The sequence below is a fragment of the Raphanus sativus genome, chromosome 9 (genome assembly GCF_000801105.2).
Source record: "Raphanus sativus cultivar WK10039 chromosome 9, ASM80110v3, whole genome shotgun sequence".
In the NCBI taxonomy this organism is placed as follows: Eukaryota; Viridiplantae; Streptophyta; class Magnoliopsida; order Brassicales; family Brassicaceae; genus Raphanus; species Raphanus sativus.
The window spans coordinates 26105250-26119152 of record NC_079519.1 but is presented as its reverse complement, the minus strand read 5'-3'; the positions used below and the strand labels follow the sequence as shown (position 1 = coordinate 26119152).

The following is a 13903-nucleotide window of genomic DNA, read 5'->3' as shown; positions in this document are numbered from 1 at the left end:
GAGAAGGAGTACAAGAGTGAAGAAACCATCTCAGTGGGTTGACACTAGAGTGTATTTCAATAGCCAAGCTGTAGCTCACCCAATTCAAGCAGTCTGCTCACTTGCTCAATATCCAGTGGAGCATCAAGCTTTCATGATCAACTTAGATGAGGAGTATATTCCAAGGTCTTATGAAGAAGCAATGGCATTGGACGAATGGAGAGAATCTGTTGGGGATGAGATTGGTGCTATGGTTAAGAATGACACACGGTATGAGACTTAACTCCCCAAAGGCAAAAAGGCAGTTACAAGCAGACTACTCTTCACTATAAAGTATCAAGCTAATGGGAAACCAGAGAGAAAGAAGACCATGCTTGTTGCAAGAGGCTACACTCAGGTGTATGGGGAAGATTACTTGGATACATTTGCACCTGTGGCCAAACTACACACGATCAGAGTGGTTCTCTCATTGGCAGTCAACTTAGAGTGGGATCTATGGCAGATGGATGTCAAGAATGCTTTCCTTCAAGGTGAATTAGAAGATGAAGTCTACATGAGACCACCTCCTGGTATGGAAGATCTTGTGCAACCAGGAAATGTGCTTAGGCTAAAGAAAGCAATATATGGATTAAAGCAATCCCCAAGAGCCTGGTACCATAAACTCAGCACAACACTCAATGGAAGAGGATTCAACAAGTCTGAAGCTGATCACACCCTTTTTACACTCACCACACAACAAGGCATCATAGTCATATTGATATATGTGGATGACATTATTGTCACAGGAAGTGATAAAGAAGGTATCATCTCAACTAAGGCTTTCCTCAAATCCTCATTTGATATTAAAGACTTGGGTGAACTAAAGTACTTTTTAGGGATTGAGATATGCCGATCTAAAGAAGGGCTATTCTTAAACCAAAGAAAGTACACATTTGATATGTTGAGTGAGGCAGGTGATCTAGGAAGAAAGATAACAAAGACTCCACTAGAAGATGGTTACAAGGTACTGCGTAATGGGGAGTTTGAGGACAAACCATTTGAAGATGTGAAGCGGTACAGGAGGATGGTTGGAAAGCTCATATATCTAACCATCACAAGACCATACATCTGCTTTGCTGTGAACCAAGTGAGCCAACAGATGCAAGCACCAAAAGTTCATCATTGGAACATGGTTGAGAGGATCCTAAGATATCTAAGATTGGCGCCAGGACAAGGAATCTGGATAGGATGCAACAAAAGCACTGAGATAGTTGGATATTGTGATGCTGATTGGGCAGGAGACAGAGTTGATAGGAGATCAACTACTGGATATTGCACTTTTATTGGAGGGAATTTGGTGACTTGGAAGAGCAAGAAGCAGAAGGTGGTGTCTTGCTCTAGTGCTGAAGCAGAATATAGAGCTATGAGGAAGCTCACAAGCGAGTTGATTTGGATTAAGGGATTGCTCAAAGACTTGGGAATTGAATCTATAACTCCAATCACTATGCATTGTGATAATCAGGCTGCTATACACATTGCCAGCAACTCAGTCTTTCATGAGAGGACCAAACACATAGAGGTTGATTGCCATAAGGTGAGACAAGCTGTTGAGCAGAAGATCATCCTCCCATGTTATACCAGAAGTGAAGACTAGTTGGCTGATATCTTCACCAAAGCTGCAAGTTCTAAAGTATGTGAGTTCATCCATTCAAAGCTTGGACTTGTGGATCTCTCATCGCATTGATCCTCTAACCATGTGGTGTTCTACTCTTTCCTTGATATGTTTTTTTTCCCACTAGGTTTTGCATATCAAGGTTTTAATGAGGGAATGCTTCATGGTTTCCAAACTTGACTTGTTCCACATGGTCAAGTTTGATGGAGAGTGTTGACATGAAGCAGAATTAAGCTGCCAGACTTGAGAATTAAGCTGCCAGACTTGAGAATTAAGCTAGAGACTTATAAGGCTTTATAAGACTTTATAAGGAGTACTAGACTTGTGTTTACCAACATGAAGAGAAGAAGAAGAGAGAAGGAGACCGTTGAAGATATTATAAACAATAAATAGTTTATTATAATATGTACTGAGACAACTTGTCTTTAAATACTTGTACTCAGATCTACAATTAATTAACAAGGAAAAATTATTCACTCCTTCTCTCTCTTACAGTTTGAAATCTAGATCTCTCTCATTTTCTCTCTCTCTCTCTTGTTCTTCATTCTTCCAAAAATAAATTCTCAGATATTTCTCTAATTCTCACAGGTATATCATTTGTTGTGTCAATTCCATTGTGGATTTTTTTCTTAGCTCTTTGTTAACACTCATTTTTTTCTGGAAAACTAGAAAAATAATATCCACACTATTCAACATATATTAATATTCAATTTTTAGATCATACATACAATAACAAATGAAATGTTATCAGCTAATCCAGATAAGATACACTATGTGATTTTTTTTTATTCTTTTAACAAAACATTTGCAAGTTTTTTTTTTTTTGAATATACGTTAAATTTATTCAAAAAGAAAATAACATTTTTACAACTAGTTCATCAGTTTTAAAAAAAAAAAATTATGGAGCTTCTACGTAAAATATAGAAAATCGTGTGTCATCTTGTGGCAAACCACAGAGATAGTCATGCTGCCAGTTTGAAGTTTCCCTGTTGGTGAAACGCTAAGCACCGATCTCGAACTTGTCGATCCACCATTCTCGCAAGTGTTGCTGCTGTAGTAGGTGTAGCCCCATGTCTCCTGTCATTCCTTTCTTTCCACAGTGAATATATTGTGGCTTGGATGGTGTACCTTGTAAGGAAAGTCTCAAGTAGACCTCGACTGGTGTCCATACTCAGGTCCATTAATTCCGACCATCTTGTAGTGAAATTTGCCTGCAACAGACCAGACATTAAGAGTGACCAGACCTCCGATGAGTAGGCGCATTAAAACAATAGATGATCCCGAGTTTACAAGGGGTCATGGCAGAGAGCACATGCTGGATTCACGTTAGCGTTCCAAGCAAGCATTCTGTTTCCTGTTGACAGCCTATTGTGTACTGCATACTTCGGAGTACAGTGTTGGAACCATATCGCTTTCCACCATGCGACTGGTTGCTCATGTTTCCGAGTTAATTCCCAGGTCAACTTCGTGACAAAAACAGGTTTGAACTTATCACTGCCATGTTTCCAAAGGAATTGATCCTGCATCAGCGTCATCTTCTCCCTTTGCATCGCAATAAGTGTTTCAAGCTCATTAAAAATATCAAGTCGATGCCGTCGCCTTCTCGTGTTAGTCATAACCTTGTGAACCGTGGAGTTTACTGGAATGCCCATTTAACATTTGCAAGTTTATCATATAAACAAAAATAAATTCAATTTTACAGAAAAATTATTGTAAGTATTCATGAGAGAGATAAATAACGGTAATCAAGTCGGTAACAACTAACTATATAATCACATCTACTAAACTAAACATCACATCTCTTCTGCTTCTTCATCTTCTTCGTCCCAAGAGAAACAAAGTCTACTTTGCTTCTTCTTCTTCTTGCTTTCTCTCTAGATCTTTCATATCATATTCATTTCTTCACTGCAAAAATCTTCTTCTTCTCATACTTTTTATAAGAAGAAGACATGGAAGATCACTCTAAAATATTTCAAGAAGACGACCAAATCGAACCAGAAGACGAGATCATAATCTCGTACTACCTGAACATGATGATCAACAACCGCAAATCCTGGCCTGGCCACTTTCTCCGAGACGAAGAAGCAAACGTGTACAACCTGAACCCATGGCGTTCCTTCAACACTAACCCTTACAACTTCATCTTCGTCAAAAGCAGAACAGATTCTTGCGGCAAGACCGATGGAAGTGTCACTGGCTGCTGGAGGATCATGGCCCGTGATAAACCGATCAAGTCCGAGGAGACCGGGAGGATTCTAGGGTTCAAGAAGATCCTCAAGTTCTGTGAAAACGACAAGAAACGACCAGAGGAAGAAGAAGGAGAGATCATCTGGGTCATGGAGGAGTATAGGCTCGTTGATAAATGGAAGCAAGATCAAGTCATTTGCAAGATTAGGGCTTTGCTACGATACGAGGTCACTTCCTTGCTCGCCAAGCAATTCTCGTTTCTCTCTAAATGGATCATTCCCTTAACTCGAAGAGATCTCTTGCCGAGTTTTGATCTCTGTGTACCGAACCCACCAACGGACGAGATCATCTCGTACTATCTGAAGATGTGTGTGGATGCTCGAAACGACTGGCCTAGCCATTTCCTCCAGAGCGAGCAAGTGTACGGTGCAGTGCCGTGGATGATCGTGGATGCTGACCAGAGCTCCGTGGAGCTGCACAAGGGACGCTACTTCTTCGTTAACCGTGAAGAGAGTTCTGGTCGGACAGATCACGGATGCGATGGGGGTTGCTGGAGGATCATGAGACGAGATAGAGTGATCAGTTCGAAGAGAAACAAGGAGGTTCTTGGGTTCAAGAGGTTGTTCAAGTTCTGTGTCAAGGAGGGGGAAGCAGAACCGGTTTACAAGTTTTGGGGAGATGAGAAGTATGAAGTGAACGAGTTTAAGGTGACTTGGGTGATGGATGAGTATAGGCTGGCTAAGAAGAAGGAGCAAGGTAAAGTTATTTGCAGGATTAGCCTTCTCTTCCCATCTCCACTTGACAGTCATTTTGAATATTTCTAGGATTCCATGTGTGTTTCTCATACGAATATTTCATTCAGATTCTGTTTCTATTTCATTTACTCTCTCTTTAAAATCTATAGAACTGGTGATGACTGATTAGTTTCTGTATAGTTCTATATTCAATCTATTGGGAAAACACACATTGTTACGTTTTTTGACAGAGAGCAACTCTGTTTTCTTTTGCTCTGTTTCTGATAGTTTGATCAATAGTTTTGAAGATTTGAGTTTCACTTGTGTGAGTGAATATTGTGGGTGACAATTTTCTCTATGCATCATTAGTTGTCACAAATCGGAAAGCCAACTTATTTTACTACACTTATAAGCATGAGTAATTGAGTATATATAGGGTTCTTCCATATATTAATTAAATAACGTAAAGCCTCAGAGTATATGGAAATTGATCTCACCATAATCCCAGATGATGATAGCGAGAAGAAGGTAGGCAAGATGCATGCTATTACATCGCAATTCACGGAGGATCAAATGAGCAGAATGTTTCAGGAGATCTACTCTTCTTCATAGATCAAACATGAAGAAGTTATTAGAGACTATAACAGGGATTAAAAAAAAAGTGCTCAAAAAAAAAACAGGGATTAAGAATATGAACAACGACGACCCTAGGCTTTCCGTTGTTAGTGGTATATAGCAAAAATGTTTGTCGGTGAACTTGTGGAAACAGCTCGACTTGTTATGGTCAAAAGGAATGAAACAGGACACATCAGGCCCTGCCACATCCGAGAATCCTATCGTAAGCTCAAGCTTCAAGGAAGAGTGCCCCAAAGAACAGTACAACGCCTTTTCCGCTAAGTCAGAGCTAGAGTGACTTTAAGAAAGACAATCATTATATCAAAATGCTAAAACCCATAATATATGTGGTTGTTTTGTTTTCTATTATTCTTTTATAAATGGGTTCGTAATATCATTTGTTACGTGTTGTGATTTTGGGTAATGATTAACATCGTTTTAGACTATAATTTTGTTTGTTGCCAAACCACTATTGCTCTTTTTTGTTTGTTAAGTATGGATGTGATTTTTATTTTGTTTTACTAGTATGATCAGATGATAGGCCATCTTGACTTTTTTTTTGGATAGCTTAACAAAAATCACATCCATACTTAACAAACAAAAAACAAACCTTGATGTTAACAAACCTAACATGTATACTTCAAGATTCCATATGGAGCCAATAGAAAAAAAACAAATGCAAGATATATGAATTGTCTAAAGTTACAACTGAATTACCAGGAAGCCGTAATAAACAATATATACTGAGAAAATGACCCTTTTACTTTAACAATCATCTCTGCCGTTTCTTGGAAACGTAAAGTTCATAGCAACCAAAACTGAAATTTCTACATAAACCTCTTTACTAGAGAGCTAATAACACTTAACAACTAGTATAGCAAAATAGCGTTAGACTTAATCGAAATAAAAGATTAAGCTTAGAACAAACTTAGCCTGAATACAGAATAGGGAAAATTAGAACATATTTGCCTATAAATGAACCGATAAAACTAGAGCTCAAATCATGATATTTTCTAAATTTTTGACATCATGCATAGAAGTATATTATGAGAATAAAAGTAGCCTAGGGAAATCAAGAAAATCAATTACACATTCTAAATAAATAAACCAGTGATTCAATAGTTTTTCAAGACCCATCAACTCTATAAGACTAAGAGATCTTAGTACCATTAAGAAGATATTTTAGATCATTGTATATTAAAAACTCATGTCAATGGGTACCATTTATAGAATCTAATACAGCTCAAACATACAAAATTTAACTATAAGATTGCAAGGACATGATGCATAATGCAGAATTGTGAATGCAGAAAGCTCATACAACAACCAAAACCAATGCATAATGTATAGGACACTCACTCCAACAACAACCAAAATTAACCATAAGATTACAAGAATGTAATTTCCTATGTGTAGAGTGATCACTAAAGGGCTTAGTGGATAAAACACAAATAATTTCGAGAGTTGAAGAAATTACAACCATGAACTGCAGAAGTCTCACATACCTTCAAATTACATATCTACATGAGACTCAACTAATTACAAAAAGGTTTTACAAGCACATACCTGTCATAGAAGTCTGCTCCACTTGAAATCTTCTCATAATCTCTAACACCTTCCTGAAACACAAACGTGAGGAAATCAGAATCAGTTGTTTTTTCTTCCACGTACTTCCCTTGTTACTTTCACTGCGCATATCATGAATCAGTTTTCGATTCCTTGACACATGTGGTATGTGATCAAACCGGTATCAAGTATTATAGTCGTTGTATTTTGAAGCTGAAGTTCCATCCAACAAATCACACTTATAAACCTTGTGGTAGAGAAAGGATTATGTCATAGACTTTTTTTTTCAGCTTTTGGTCGTTAGTTCCATCAAGCAAGCTGAACACCACCCATAGTCTTTTGTCTTTCTAAACCATATAAGATAATTTGTTCTCGTTTCAGTCTCTGTCCTAAAGATCAAATCAAAGTCATCCTTCCCACAAGTTTACCAGTTGGTCATTTATTCCATTCAACAAGCCGAAACCCATCCAGTCTTTGTATTAAAACTTTTCGTCGTAGTCCTAAAATAAAGAATCTGTTTCCGTTACAGTCTTTATCTTCAGACTTTGTTCTGTCCCCTGGTCGTTATTTCCATCCAGGCAGCTAGTCGTGAATCAGCACATTGTCTTTTCTAAGCCACAATACGAACTTGTTTTTCATTTCAGTCTTTGCCTTTAAAAATTCTTTCAATAGTTGGTGTTTTTATTTCCATCCAACGAATTGAAAAACTGAATGTACTCATTGTCTTTTCTGATCTGTCTATAATGGTTGTCCACTTGTACTGGTTATGACTTATGAGCAACAACAACTGCTCTTGAAGAGAAAAGTGGTCGACTCTGTCATCCTGATACCAAAGTGTTCGCTTCATGGAGCAACTGCTTGATCACAGGTTCTCTGCTCCTCATCACACGACATGAGACATGTCTGACTACTTTTTCCACTTGTAAAGCCCACCTGATCTCTGTGTGTAGGGTGTTGCTTTGATGTCCACTCACTTGTCCAAGAGATTCCAAGAAAAAACAACTTCAAATGTTTCAGGGGCAGGCAGTAAGGAAGATAGCAACTGGAATTGAAGGAAACGCGGAAACGCTTCAGCAACTGTTTCATTACACAGCTGCATCGATGAAGAAATGCATCATATTGTTGATCTGCATTACATGTAGCTTGAACATCAATATGTTGCAGCTTTTGCTTTTGTTGTCAGTGCAGTTGTAGCCAACTTTTGAGTTGAAACGAAATCAGGTATCCTCCGAACACAGTGATCCTGCTTTTTGTACTCCTCTGAACCATTGTAAATGTCTTTCCGTCCACATGAAAATCCAGCAGGTTCTTCTCATTAATATGCTCCCTTGATGACTTATTCTCTTTGGCTGCGTGCGGTAAGCACGGTACCATGAGTTTCAGAAACAGTCTCTGTTACACTTTCACTAAACTCATGCTGTTTGTTGTATAATCAAAACTGCAGTCCTTTACTCTTCCACCTATGCTTCAGGTGAAACTTCTCACCTGACATGTCACTGGCGAGTCGCAACCCCAAATCAGTATTTGCACCATCTTTGTCTTAATCTTTTATGTACTGTGAGTACTGAACCTGCTGTAGCTGAAATGCACCACCATGTCTCACATGCATAAACAACCATACCAAAAACATCAGCCTGCAACATCGCCTTGTTTTTCCAGAAAAATAAAGTCTCTTGGCCAAAGATGCAGAGTACAACACAAGAAAATGCCATTTTGTATTGAAACCTGAACAGCCAAGAATGAGGACACAGTAGCTCCTTCCTCTGGAAGGATACTGTAGTTCCTTCCAGCTAGAGAGAATTATGTGTTTCCATTGAATCCAATAACATATAACTGTACAGAACCACCCATATCTGGTGCTAAAATGTGTAGCCTTGGACACATGATCACCTCCACAAGTAGAGCAGTAGCAGTAACGTGTGATTTTCACTCAACCTAACAGCAGGGCTTAGCAACACCCTGAGCTTCAATCATAGTTCCGAAATGTCTTCTCCATAAAATATGTATCCCTAGACTCAGAACTCAACCCGCTCTCCTGCGGACATGCAAAAACAGGCTGAAAAGGATCATTCTTGTTTCTCTTGCTCAAACGGCGGAGTTGAACTATGCCAAACCCCAAACTGTGAAAGAGTTGCCACTGCTGCAGGACCATGCCATAAGAACGTGTTATCTGCCAATGTACGTTTGCCAGTGCAACCCAGGTCTACGCATGATTTCTGTAACTTTCTCTGCACATTTTGTATCTTCTCTCTTCTCTCAAGTCCAGAAACATTCTATATCGAATAATTGGTGTGCAAAAGCGCCCCATAGTAACATGTACTGGCCGTGTCAACAGCAACTGAACTCTTTCAAACAAGTGACTCATCACAACCAAAACCAACGGAAAAATCATCAAAGAGCTTCTCTTGGAAGAAGACTCTTCTCCATGATCTCTTCTTGAACTTATACTTCCAACCTTTTGCTTCTTCTTCTTGCCTTGTACCCTTCTAAGCACTGGAACAAACAATTTGTGTACCTGTTGCTTCTCCTTCACACATGTTGATGTTTGTACCAAGTCCTCTATCTTCATAGGACAAAAATTGTTTAATCTTGATGAGCGTGTATAACCCACCACTGTCAGAACCCAAAGACAGAGTATCAACAACAATGCCAGAAGAGGAGGACTGAAACTGGTTCACTGAGTCACATCCTTCATTAGACACATGCACTACCAAACCACATTGTCGGTCCAGTTAACAATCTTGTTTACGGTTCAGTCCTTGGCTTGAGACATTTTTGCAGTCACTCTGCTCGTTCTTTCCATCCAGAAAATCGAGAAGCAGCCGTTGGTCCTTTAATTCCATCCAACAAATTAAAAACTTCTCTAAAGCCCGTAAGTGGTAACATAAGAAGCTGTTTTTCAGTCTTTGCCTTGAGACTTATTCTATTAATTCTTCAGCATGACCTATTGATATAGGTTTAGTCCAACATTTTTTTTTCTAGATAATCTACTAAAAATAATTGTAACCGCTTTTTAATATCCCCCCACTTTAATCCCAAAATTCTCGGGAACAATTTCATTCTAATTCATACGTTAGTGGATATATATCGAGAATACTGAAAATAATATGAAAATAATGAAAACTTCAAAAATAATATAAAATAATATAAGTTGATTGTTTGGGTTTTACTTCTTATATATCCTTTTGTTAAAAACCCATGTAAGATAAGCACTTTATAATTGTAAAACAAAAATCATTAATAAAATATGAATTTTGAGTTTAAATATAAAAATTAAATTTATTTTTTGATATTTTTCTTTCTTTCTGTTTATATTTGTATTTTTAATTATATTTGTGTATAAGTTTTAATAAAAATATATTTTATTAAATAATAACAATTTAAAAATTGAACTGGTACGCACGATTAAGGTTGGGTTACGGGTGAAACTTGCCCCGCTGATCCGCCAACCCACTGGTTTTCAATTTTGTTTTGGTTAAAAAACATGACCGCACAATCCGCAACAATCCGTTAAACTAAAACTCATAGAATATATTTTTATAAATAGTAACTTCCATAATAATATCAAAGGGCGGGTTTATTTTCTGTTTTACGATTTTTTTAGAAATTTAATTTTTATATTTATATTTATTTAATCATATTTATAGTTTTCTTTGTAATTGTATTTTTCCTTTTAATCCTATTTAGCAAAAAAAAAGTAAAATGGGTTTTGAAAATTTTAATTTTTGATGATCACCTTTTTTGTTTATCTAATTTTTAATTTTATATATAATTAGTGTTTACATGAACTATTTTAATTGGTCTATTAGATGGATTAAGATTTTAGGCGAGAGTTTTGACCCGCAAAAAGCATAATATTATTTTAATTTAAATATTTATAGATTTTCCATTTTCAAATAATTGTGTACATATAATATTGCAGTTCTAATAATAATCTGTGAAATTTTTATCCCTCTGTAAAGTATACATAATACGGAATCTCTGAAGTGTCCACAATGTCTGATATAGTTTGTTTTTAACAATGTTGATATTGATATCAAACTTGAATAAATGGTAGAAGTTAACCTATTATAATATTTTTCTCTAACATATCTAATATTTGTTCCTTTAATGTAGGGTTAGTGGGTTAGTTTACAAAAAAATAATATAGGGTTACGTTAGTGGTACAGTTATATTGTTTGCTTACAATTAATTTGTATGTCTATTTATGTATTTGTGGCAGTTATAAAATTTAAAAAGATGGACACAACATTTATCAATTGGACATGTTGAAGAATTAATAGAATAGACTAGATTTTGACCCGCCCTTTTAAGGGCGGGTATATTTTTGGTATACATTTTTCCCTAAAAATTTAATTTTTATATTTGTGTTATAAATTTTTATTATTTTTTTCATTTTTCTGTGATAGAATATGAGTTCCTAAATTAAGCTTCGGGTTAATGCTATACATTATGCTTGAAACATACTAATAGAACAAAACTAATTTACAAAAAAAAAAAACATAACTAATTGTAAAATTATGACTGATGTCCATGTGTATACTGATTCGTTTCTAGTTTATTTCAGAAGAGTTTAAAAAGGCATTGCTTGAAATAGACTCCTAAAAAGGAAATGATGGCTGTAGGTTGTATGAGCATTGTTGAAAATACGGATCAACAATATTAAGTTGATTTTTAACTAATGGATTTAGATGCATTAGTTTATACAACAAACACATATTTTGTATGATATGATTATTTTTATTGATTGCTTTGCAGCTCCCAACATTTCTAATGAAAGTAAAGGAAAAAAGAACGTACAGAGATTCACTTCTTTGGCGTTCTATTCGTCTCTGTTCCTCTTGAACTATCAATAACAGTAAGATAAGACGCTTCTTCATGTTCTGATAATATTGGTGATATATCTCCAACCTGTTTTGAAAAGTTTGACATCAGACATATTATTGATTTTTATGATAGTAAATGTCATAAATTCGTTAACCTAGAAATGGATGATATAAAGTTAGACAGATATGCAGTGTAGATGGGAGTTAAGCTGGCTTCAAATAGCCTCAAGCTCAAAATATTAGATAATGTAGATGGTAGTATTTATAGTAGAATGAAAAGTCAGTGACAGTACGGATATTCTAAAGGAATATATCCTCGCTAATGATATATTATAGGAGCATATCGCTTGAAAAATATTTGGTTTAAGATTCGAAAACATTTTGGTTATCGACTGGAACATAACTTTGCGATCTCACGTGATCTTCTGTGATTGAGGTCGAGAACATCTCGAGTAAACTGGGTATCAATTAATTGTTAAGCTATAAACTGGACCTTATTTTAAACAAATACATAGCTTTTTAGAGTTTGGACCCATTAAAAAAATTAGCATGCGTTATATAATTCAAAATTTGTCGTATATCAATACTAACATATAAATATAATGACTTAAGAGGCATAGATATATATTTAAATTGTTCAGAACAATATGCTTGGCTTATATCAATTATATAGTTTCTTATTTTAGTGTTGATAGCATTAAAATAATCTATCAAATTTTCATTACACCAATAGTAGGGCTGGGCGTTCGGATACCCATTCGGGTTTCGGTTCAGTCCATTCGGGTTTCGGGTTTTCGGGGTCAAAGATTTCAGCCCCATTCGGATATTTCTAATTTTCGGTTCGGGTTCGGTTCGGATCTTTGCGGGTTCGGTTCGGGTTCGGATAACCCATTTAAAATGTTTTTAAATTTTTAAAATTCATTATATACTTTAAATTTTCAAAATCTATAAGAAAGATAATATATGACATATAAATTATCATAACATATATGTCAAAATACCTTAATTTAACATATAAATTGGTTTTCTTTGAATATTTGGATAAAGAATTAATAGATATTTAACTATTTTGGTGTTTTCAGTATACTTTAGCTATTTTAAACATTTACTTTTGACTATTTGCATATATTTTTCGAGTATTTTGGAAAATTTAAAGGTATCTTATATATTTTTAATATTTTTAATATACATTATATATAAAAATAATGTATATATTTAAGTATATAAATTTAATTCGGATACATTCGGGTACCCAAAATACTTCGGTTCGGATCGGGTTCGGTTTCGGTTTTTTAAATACCAAAATTTTGAACCCGTTCGGATATTTAATCAATTTCGGTTCGGGTTCGGTGCTACTTTTTCGGATCGGGTTCGGTTCGATTTTTCGGGTTCGGATTTTTTGTCCAGCCCTAACCAATAGGCAATAGATGAGACTAATATGAATAGGGGTCCATTAATATTGGTTTAACAGGTTCACGTAGAAATAGGTGACATATATATAAATGATAAGCTAGATATTAGGTAGTTTAGGTGGTCCTTATTTCATTTCCTAAACTATCCTTAATGAGTTTTAATTTTTAAGACAAATCTGATGGCATAAAAAGTAATATACCATGGAAAATTAAGGGCAAATCCATAAAAGGGATCCTGAATTAATAGTATTGATGTTCTATCTAATCTCTTGGGTTTGATAAAAACCGCACAAAACTAAAGGCTTTTAAAGTCTTGTTAAAAGAGGGATTCATTTGTTGAATCAAAGACAAGACAAAATCCAGTTTAAAGGATTATAAACCTTGTGGTAGAGAAAGGGTTATGTCATGACTTTTTCAGCTTTTGGTCGTTAGTTCCATCAAGCAAGCTGAACAACACCCATACAGTGTCTTTTGTCTTTCTAAACCATGAATAATAATATAAGATAATTTGTTCTCGTTTCAGTCTCTGTCTTAAAGATCAAATCAAAGTCATCCTTCCCACAAGTTTTTTTCACCAGTTGGTCATTTATTCCATTCAACAAGCCGAAACCTATCCAGTCTTTGTATTAAAACTTTTCGTAGTCCTAAAAATAAAGAATCTGTTTTCGTTACAGTCTTTTATCTTCAGACTTTGTTCTGTCCCCTGGTCGTTATTTCCATCCAGGCAGCTAGTCGCGAATCAGCACATTGTCTTTTCTAAGTCACAATACTAACTTGTTTTTCATTTCAGTCTTTGCCTTTAAAAATTCTTTCAATAGTTGGTGTTTTTTTTCCATCCAACGAATTGAAAAACTGAATGTACTCATTTTGTCTATAAACTAGACACGTTTAAGCCTTGTGGTTTTCATTCAATAAAATAAATTATCCTTGTTT

The 13903-nt window shown here is 35.7% G+C and overlaps 2 protein-coding genes across 2 annotated transcripts; one reads left to right on the top strand and one right to left on the bottom strand.

The window, feature by feature from the left end:
- Nucleotides 1-2592: 2592 nt before the first annotated feature.
- On the bottom strand, nt 2593-3282 carry LOC108825144 (uncharacterized). Its single transcript, XM_018598479.1, has 2 exons — nt 2956-3282; nt 2593-2841 (listed from the first exon to the last, which is right to left on the bottom strand). Exons 1-2 carry the CDS (start codon nt 3280-3282, stop codon nt 2593-2595), a joined length of 576 nt encoding a protein of 191 aa, XP_018453981.1.
- A 113-nt stretch (nt 3283-3395) lies between these two features.
- On the top strand, nt 3396-4712 carry LOC108826619 (uncharacterized). Its single transcript, XM_018600006.2, has one exon. The coding sequence runs from the start codon at nt 3580-3582 to the stop codon at nt 4639-4641; it is 1062 nt and encodes a 353-aa protein (XP_018455508.1). The 5' UTR covers nt 3396-3579; the 3' UTR covers nt 4642-4712.
- The last annotated feature ends 9191 nt before the right edge of the window (nt 4713-13903 follow it).

Excerpts from the sequence above, each read along its gene's own strand:
- LOC108825144 (XM_018598479.1), bottom strand. The coding sequence starts at position 3,282 with ATGGGCATTCCAGTAAACTCCACGGTTCACAAGGTTATGACTAACACG. Across the intron at positions 2,842-2,955 it reads TGCTTGCTTGGAACGCTAAC|GCAAATTTCACTACAAGATG; the intron begins GTGAATCCAGCA and ends GGTCTGTTGCAG.
- LOC108826619 (XM_018600006.2), top strand. The coding sequence starts at position 3,580 with ATGGAAGATCACTCTAAAATATTTCAAGAAGACGACCAAATCGAACCA.